Source organism: Onychostoma macrolepis, chromosome 03 (genome assembly GCF_012432095.1).
Source record: "Onychostoma macrolepis isolate SWU-2019 chromosome 03, ASM1243209v1, whole genome shotgun sequence".
NCBI lineage: Eukaryota > Metazoa > Chordata > Actinopteri > Cypriniformes > Cyprinidae > Onychostoma > Onychostoma macrolepis.
The window spans coordinates 9890354-9898870 of NC_081157.1; the positions used below are offsets into that span (position 1 = coordinate 9890354).

At 38.0% G+C, this 8517-nt stretch overlaps 1 protein-coding gene across 1 annotated transcript; it reads right to left on the bottom strand.

Annotated features, from left to right (window-relative positions):
• Positions 1 to 211: 211 nt before the first annotated feature.
• On the bottom strand, positions 212 to 5079 carry LOC131537548 (uncharacterized). Its single transcript, XM_058771079.1, has 2 exons — positions 4742 to 5079; positions 212 to 1883 (listed from the first exon to the last, which is right to left on the bottom strand). The coding sequence occupies exons 1-2, from the start codon at positions 5024 to 5026 to the stop codon at positions 411 to 413; spliced, it is 1758 nt and encodes a 585-aa protein (XP_058627062.1). The 5' UTR covers positions 5027 to 5079; the 3' UTR covers positions 212 to 410.
• Between the last annotated feature and the right edge of the window lie 3438 nt (positions 5080 to 8517).

An 8517-nucleotide genomic window follows, 5' to 3' on the forward strand; every position in this document is an offset into this window, starting at 1 on the left:
TCATAAAAATAATCAATAGATTAATTGATCAATTAGTTAGAGGCCTAAAAAGATATTACAGAGTGCAATTTCTTTTAGAATACAACTTCCTGTACAGCTGTTTTGTGGAAAGTACAATACAAACATATATGAAATGTGAACCGAAATTAGTTTTTACTGAAAATGAAGTATACAAAAATTGTAAAAACGTTAAAAAAAAATTGAAAATGCATTATAGATTAATGTTTTTAATGAGATTTTTTGGTTTTTGCATACATATACCCTTTAAGTTTAAGCATTTTAAGCTGCTGTTAATTTCAGTCTTTATTTTTTTTATGTTAGATAGTTTGTAGGTTAGTAAGTGCTCCCAGTACATTTTGCAAAGTCCTGCTTTAGTTATACTCATACCACAAATTGTAAACCAACTATAATCAACATGATCTGCAACAGTAATCCCAGTTGTCTTCATAGTCCGTGTAGCACCACAGGTAATCATTCCCATGGTAGCCACACTTGTGATCAGACCTGCAGGTTTGGCCATTCACAGCTAAGTGGCAGTCATCAGAAGTACAGCAGTCTTCATAATTGCCTTCATCATCCGTGTAGCACCACATTTGCCCTGATCCATATTTGGCACAGGCATGGTCACTGCGGCAGTACTTCCCGTTTTTAGCTATACTTCTCCACAGCGGAGGGCTGCAGTAGTCCCAGCTGCCAGAGATGGTGTTACACCAGTAGTAGTCATTGCCGTATGTTGCACATGGGTGATCATCCAAGCACTTCTCTCCTTTAAAAGTGATGAGTGAGTACCGGGCTGAGCACTCGATCTGCGTCTGGCCTGAGTAACACCTGTAGGAATTGAGATTGTCCCGGTACAGGCAGGGAGTGGAGCAGCAGGACTTGATTTCACCATTTGTTTCACATTCACAGCTGTATGTAGAGTCAGAGAATTTCGAGCAGGGCGATCCATCAGCTGCAGTCTTCTGCTTCTCTGGGACCAGCAGGCATTCAACAGCATCCGACACCCCTGATATGTCCCTTTTTCCCCTTACTTGTGGTTTCACGAGAGTTATAAGACAAGTGCTTTCAGCAGAAAGCTTCATATCCTTTACTACATTGTTGTAAGTGCTCATGCTGTCAAAGGCTAATTTTATTGTCATCTCACTCACCTTGAATTTCTTTTCAGGTATGATGTTACTGTCGGCAGCCTTTCTCAATGCGAGATACGTGCTTTGCATGCCTGAGCTCATTTGGACTCCTTGCTTCTCCTTGCTTTGTAGATTGATTAATTTCTGAAATTTGACCTTAACCCCATCTAATTTATTATTGTCATGAAAACAATCATCCACAAAAATGGATGAGAGCTGACGATAGAGATTTTGTATTTGTGTGTTCAGGTTTAAGACGCTCATCAGGTTTATGCTGCCTTCCGGCGTGTTTTCCCCCATATAGCCGAAGGAGAAAGACTTTCTGTCATCAGAGTGGTGCTTATAGCAGACGGCCGTCCAGATGTGAGACGGCACCGTCACCCTTTCAGGCTCTTCAGAGATTTCGCTTTGTGGTATCCGTAGATTCTCATCGGGGGGTACTGTACCTGTGATAATGTAGACTGTAGCAGAACCACCGTCACTTGAAAGCTTGTCTCTTAAAAAAGTCCTCAAAGTTTTCTCCCACTTTGCCCATTGGTTACGGTTGAAGCACGCATCCATAGGTGCTGCATTGGTCAGCGTGAACGTTGCTATACGCCCTTCACCACACTGGAAGCTGTTGGGGTTCAGGTGTCCACGATCATATCCTGTTTCACTGTAGTCGTCGCTGATGGCTTGATTTCCTTTATAATCGTTTTTATTATGTTGAGTCTCACGGACCATAGCATGTAGATTTTGTTCTTCAGGTTCGGAAATCTACAGAAGAAATATTATGTTAGATGGTTAGTTTGATGTTCTATTATTTTTATTTTATAAAATTGTCATTTTATTTTATTTATTGTAACAATACGTAAGGTAACACTACAATAAAGTTACATTAGTTAATTACATTAGCAACATGAACTAATAATAAACTGCACTTCTACAGCATTTATTAATCTTTATCCCTCTACTGCAGCAACGGAAAGTTTTTCTTATGCCCCATGTTAAGTGCATGTTTTTTTAAATGATTGCAACCAATTAAAATGTTTGAAAAGTATCAAAGAACAGTCCAATAAGGCGTGGGAGTCACTATCAAACGGGACGTCCTGTTCTGACACATGGCCACAGGAGCACATGGTGTGAGAAGGCGGCAAGATTATTTGCTTTAGTAATCTCATTTAAAATGACATGATCTGTACATAAAAAAATGTGTGTGTGTGTGTGTGAAGCTGTAGAGAAGACTTTTGTCAGGTTTTATGAATTTTTTTTATTTTGCATGTTCAGAAATTCATTTGTTCTTTTTGTTGCCTCAGGGCAACGTTGCGCAATAAGGGTTAAGGGAGCAAGGGTCCACGGCTCCCATCCCTAACCAGGATTTCTCATTATGTGTGACAAAAAGGGAAGATGCAAGGTTCCTGGGTGCAAAGGAACACCCAAAGTGATGTGCAAAAAGTGTAATGTGCACCTCTGTTTCACAGCAGAGAAGAAGCGCTTCTTGAAGTTTAACACGGAGTAACATCTCATTCCATGAAGTACATGATATGACACGACACACTACATCAGGGCTGGGAAACTTCGTTCCTGGAGGGCCACTGTCCTGCAGAGTTAGCTCCCAACCCTAATCAAACACATCAGAACCAGCTAATGAATGTATTTTAAGATCATAAGAAAGTTACAGGCAGGTGTGTTTAATTAGGGTTGGAGCTAAACTCTGCAGGACAGTGGCTCTCCAGGACTGGAGTTTCCCAGCCTCGCACCACAACACAAACCTACGTCTATCAAATGCAATATATCAATGTGTTTCAAGTGTTTTCCCCTTTTCATTTAATGATTGCTTAACATTTTTTGACAGATTTGTGATTTTGAATTGCTCTCTGAACATTGTCTTATGATATGTGAATGGAGAATTTTCTCCGTAATTCTGTACCATTTTTACGCAACGTAAATATATTTTGAGATGGGGGAGTGAGGGGTGGTCAAAAACATGCTTTATCAATAAAATGTTCTCAAATAAACCAAAAAAGATGTGGAATATTTTTTTTTATCATGTACCATCAAAATGCATGCGGATATTAACCCTGTAAGGCCCACAATATTACAACATCATTTTTAGCTTGACTAAAAAAAACCCTGCTCATGTTTTTTTTTTTTTTTCACTCCAAGACCACTTTTACGCAATTAATAGGTATTATTGTTCAGCCTTGCAATGCAATTGGATGCTAGACTTAAAAAACAAAATAGGTCTATTTACGTGGACATGAAGTCACACAACCTGCAAACTTCCCTTGAAGCACATCATCTTGTTTTTCTGGACTGGATAAGTAAGTAAAATGCCTAAAATATGTTTTTCTCTGATTTGTAGTATGTCTAGATTATGAAGATATTAAGGTATTGTCAAATGCTTTGATCATTTTGGATTTATGTCAGTGTTGTAATTTTGCAGCACTGGGTTAAAGGGGTAGCAAAAATTTGCCTGTGCACCTTGCACATTACATGGATGAATTGTGCTTCTCCCCTGTTCTATGTGACAAAAAATACTAGTAGAAACATACTTATTTTGATCATTTTTAAATATAGTTTTAAATATCTTTGTTGTTATCATTTTGAGTTTCAATCAATATTTAATGATTATTAAATTATTTCCTCAAGAATGATAAAGTATTTGTGTAATAATATTTCAAACTATCTGTATCTTATCATTTATAAAAAAAATACTTAACTGGTCCTGTTTTTTTTCTTTTCTTTCTGTGCTTTGCTTGTTTGCCCAAATATCTGCCTGCTGCATGAGGGACAGTTGATAATGTTCTGGATTGTGGGGGTATCAGTGCTATTACTATGATAAAGAAAAGGGCACAATATGCAATCAGACAGTATTGTGTGAATTCTATGAAATGTGTGAATTCTCAAGAATGGGTGAATTCTTTAAAATGTGTAAATTTGATTGGGATTTTTCTGTAGATTATTTAGCATAAAAAATAATCAGTGTATTTTTTTCTATTTCAGAATGCCATCAGCCAGGAAATCACTGATGCTGTGCAAAATGGGAACAGTGACTTTGAGATGGACTCTGATATAAGTGATGAACGTTTTACATGAAGGCGATGAAAGTTCTAAAGTCAAGTGATGAAAGTTTTCATTTAGTTCATCAAGTTCTGTAAATATAATCTGAACATATATTTTTATAATAATTTTTTTTTATATAAAAATATGACTTATTGTATTCAAAACACTGAAATTCTGCTACCCAAGAGCCCAATGTTGCAATATTACAACATTTACCTAAAAACTTACTAAAATGCCTCCTACAACAACATTTTAAAGGTACAACATTATTTTCACACTTTTTTTTCTATATTTCGGTCTTTGAGGGTTAATGTTAATTTCAACATTTACTAATACATTAACATTAAAGGTTATGAACAAACAAAACAAAGATTAACAAATACTGTATCAAATGTATTGTTCTTACTTTGCCAACCTTTTTTAATGTTATAGTACAGTATAAGAACGTTCCATAAAGCACCATCAGTCTAATGTATTTTATATATTATTTGGAATGATAAAACAGAATGGAATGCAGAGCTTAAACTGCAAATGAAAGTCTTTTGTTAGACAGTGAAGCACATGGTTACCTGTGGCTCTAAATGCCAGAAGCTTGGCCTTCCACTGTCAGTGAAGCATGTTGGGTCAAATCTGTAGGCGCTGTAGAGAGGAATCCTGTGATAAACCGAGTACAGCGTAGCGTAATGAGGGCCGAATTTTGCTGTAAACTGACAGATTTTCTTGGCATTCTGATCCATTCCCCCCGGTTCTGTGTCTCTGTAGAAAAATTCTTTACAGTCAAAGTTTTCAGCTACTTTAGCTTGAGCACTGAATGCTCTCAGCACAATACAGGTGAGCAGAGCTGGAACAAACATGGTGTGAAACTGCTCGCGTTACAGAGCAGAGACACCAGAAGTGCAGCAACTTTAAATGCACAGTCAGAGTCAGAGATTTTGTTGTGGGTGTGACTGAAATTAACAAATGAGAAGAAATGAGAAGTATGATGGGAACTTAGCTTCACCATGCGTATGGGATTCATTTTTAGAGCTGTCACATGAACAGTAACCTTGCTTTAAAATAAAACAAATAGCTCATTTATACTATTGATGCTCACTATTGCTCAGTACTAGGTATTTTTCTCAAGTCCATAAGTACTAAATTTGTGACGGCCCAAAATACATTTTTAAACAGCTTCAACTGACTCCACGCAACCCCAGATAAGAATTCATTACGTCCACGTCATACAAACAAGAACCTATGTGGTGACACTTCACAATAAGGTCTCATTAGTTAACATCAGAGGTGGGTAGAGTAGCCAAAAACTGCACTCAAGTAAAAGTAAAATTACTCAAAAGTAAAAGTAACAATCCTAATAGTTACTTGAGTAAAAGTAAAAAAGTATACAGTGAAAAATCTACACAATTAGTGAGTTACTATAGTAGTCAACATTTGAAGTGGATCAAAACCTCTCATCAAAGTTGTCCTAAAACCAAAACAATACCCGTTCTCGTCTTAGGACAACTTTGATTAACTTTTTTGATCCACTTCAAATGTTGACTTCTGTAGTTACTATGGACACACACACACACACACACACAGTCAGAGGTGTAAAGTACTTGAGTAAATGTAACTAATTACTGTACTTAAGTATCTTTTCAGGTACTTGAGTATCAAAGATATTAGCAACTTATACTCTCTACTTCACTACATTTTTAAATGAGTATCTATACTCTCTACTCCACTACATTTGAAATGAGTGTTGCAGTTACACATTACATTTTGCATGGCACCTAGCTTTTCTGCAGCAGTTTATTTATGCTACAAAAAATTTGATATTGCCAACTACAGGGCACTGAAAGTACTATATCTTGTGCATTTTGTCCTTACTTGAAAACTTGTAAACAAGGCTACTTTACGTGAATGTGAGTTTCTTAGCCAGTAGTTGTGAATCACAGGTGTTTTATCAATGAAATGAGGACATGACTGCAGCTGCCAATGAGGCCGAAACCAGCACATCCAGTGCAAGAAGACTTTGACTTTTTAATTTTACTTAAAGGGGTCATATAATGCCCATTTTCCACAAGTTGATATTATTCTTTAGGGTCTTAATGAAACGTCTGTAACATAGTTTGGTTAAAATTTCTCATTGGTAGTGTAAAAAACACCTTTTTCACCCTGTCAAAAACAGCTCGGTATTGTGTCATTCTCCTTTAAATGTTAATGAGCTCTGCTGACTCCGCCCCTCTCTTCCGAGCCACTCTCTGAGGGACTGTTTACTTTAGCCGCATTCATCGTGAAACTTGCTAATTAGCACATTATTAGGAAAGGCGATTTGCAAAGATTCATTTAAAAAAACCTTGTACTCACTTTTTCTGGAGGTGAAGCTGGATATCGAATGATTCGCGCGAACATTTCGGTAGATGGAGGGCGCATTCCCTTCAGAACAAAACCTAATCCTCTTCAGCCGCTCAGATGATGGGAGTAAATGACTACTGCTATGCTCATTATTACATTCAACAACAAAACATCTCAATCGCTTAGGAGTCATTCTTGTCTAAATCTGCTCCGGAGGTGAAACAACTGATGACAGCTCACTCAAGGCGGGTCCTGAGGCAAGCAGCAACCTCCCGCTCTCTCTCGTGAAACCAACACGGAAGTGACTAAAACTGTAATTCATCGACTGGCCGCTGGAGGCTGGCTGCAAAAGGGAGTCAATCCCATAGATTCCCCATGTTAAAATGCCCAACTTTACAGCCAAAAAAAAACATGCTTACAGCCTGGTGCAAAAAATTATTTTGGTCTATATAGCTAACTGTGAGGGGGGTGAATTTTTTTAGAACTCATGTTTAAATTATATTGACCCTTAAAGTTCTGCATAATTAAGAGCGTGGCCAGTTGAGTGACAGGTGGATTGCCGCTGCTGTCACCACTGGCGAACTAGGTGGGCGTGGTTTCAACAACCAGCTCCACCCATGTGCCCCCATGGCTCGATTTAAGAAAGAGGTAAAGATTTAACGAGATTACAAAAAAAACACTGGGTGGATTTTTTTTATTAATATAGGGTGGTTGTGTACACACACTGCCAACACACATTTCAGTTCAAACAACTTGTAAAAGTGCATGTAGTATTATATGACCCCTTTAACATTATTTTATTTATCCGTTACACTGAAGAGAACTTTTTGAAGGATATTGTTTTTTGCAATATTGAGGTGTTCAGTTTTATTTTGGTTTCAGAAAATAAGTGTGACTGCTCTCCTCACAAATCAGCTCTTTCTTGTTTTTGTTGCGTTTTCTGTGCCTTGTCTTGGACTTTTGTCACTTCCTGTCTACCGTGGTGTTTGTAGTCAATTTGTATTTTATCTTGTTCAGCTTGTTAGCCTCTTGTATACTGTATATACAGCCCTAGAGTTTCTTTAGTTCTTTGTGAGTTGTTGAATGTAATGGTTGTCTGTTTGCCCGTCTGTTCTTTGTTCCCTTTGGTTTTTGGCTTATTGTTTGTTCTAGCTTTTCCATGAAATACAGTGGGGCAAAAAAGTATTTAGTCAGCCACCAATTGTGCAAGTTCTCCCACTTAAAAAGATAAGAGAGGCCTGTAATTTTCATCATAGGTATACCTCAACTATGAGAGACAAAATGAGGGGAAAAAAATCCAGAAAATCACATTGTAGGATTTTTAAAGAATTTATTTGCAAATTATGGTGGAAAATAAGTATTTGGTCAATAACAAAATTTAATCTCAATACTTTGTTATATACCCTTTGTTGGCAATGACAGAGGTCAAACGTTTTCTGTAAGTCTTCACAAGGTTTTCACACACTGTTGCTGGTATTTTGGCCCATTCCTCCATGCAGATCTCCTCTAGAGCAGTAATGTTTTGGGGCTGTCGCTGGGCAACACAGACTTTCAACTCCCTCCAAAGATTTTCGATGGGGTTGAGATCTGGAGACTGGCTAGGCCACTCCAGGACCTTGAAATGCTTCTTACGCCCGGGCAGTGTGTTTGGGATCATTGTCATGCTGAAAGACCCAGCCACGTTTCATCTTCAATGCCCTTGCTGATGGAAGGAGGTTTTCACCCAAAATCTCACGATACATGGCCCCATTCATTCTTCCGTTTACACGGATCAGTCGTCCTGGTCCCTTTGCAGAAAAACAGCCCCAAAGCATGATGTTTCCACCCCCATGCTTCACAGTAGGTATGGTGTTCTTTGGATGCAACTCAGCATTCTTTCTCCTCCAAACACGACAAGTTGAGTTTTTTATTTTGGTTTCATCTGACCATATGACATTCTCCCAATCCTCTTCTGAATCATCCAAATGCTCTCTAGCAAACTTCAGACGGGCCCGGACATGTACTGGCTTAA

Bases quoted from the DNA above. Each gene is read 5' to 3' on its own strand.
- LOC131537548 (XM_058771079.1), bottom strand. From the start codon at position 5,026: ATGTTTGTTCCAGCTCTGCTCACCTGTATTGTGCTGAGAGCATTCAGT. The intron at 1,884-4,741 runs GTAACCATGTGC...TTTCTTCTGTAG, and splicing joins TCTGGCATTTAGAGCCACAG to ATTTCCGAACCTGAAGAACA.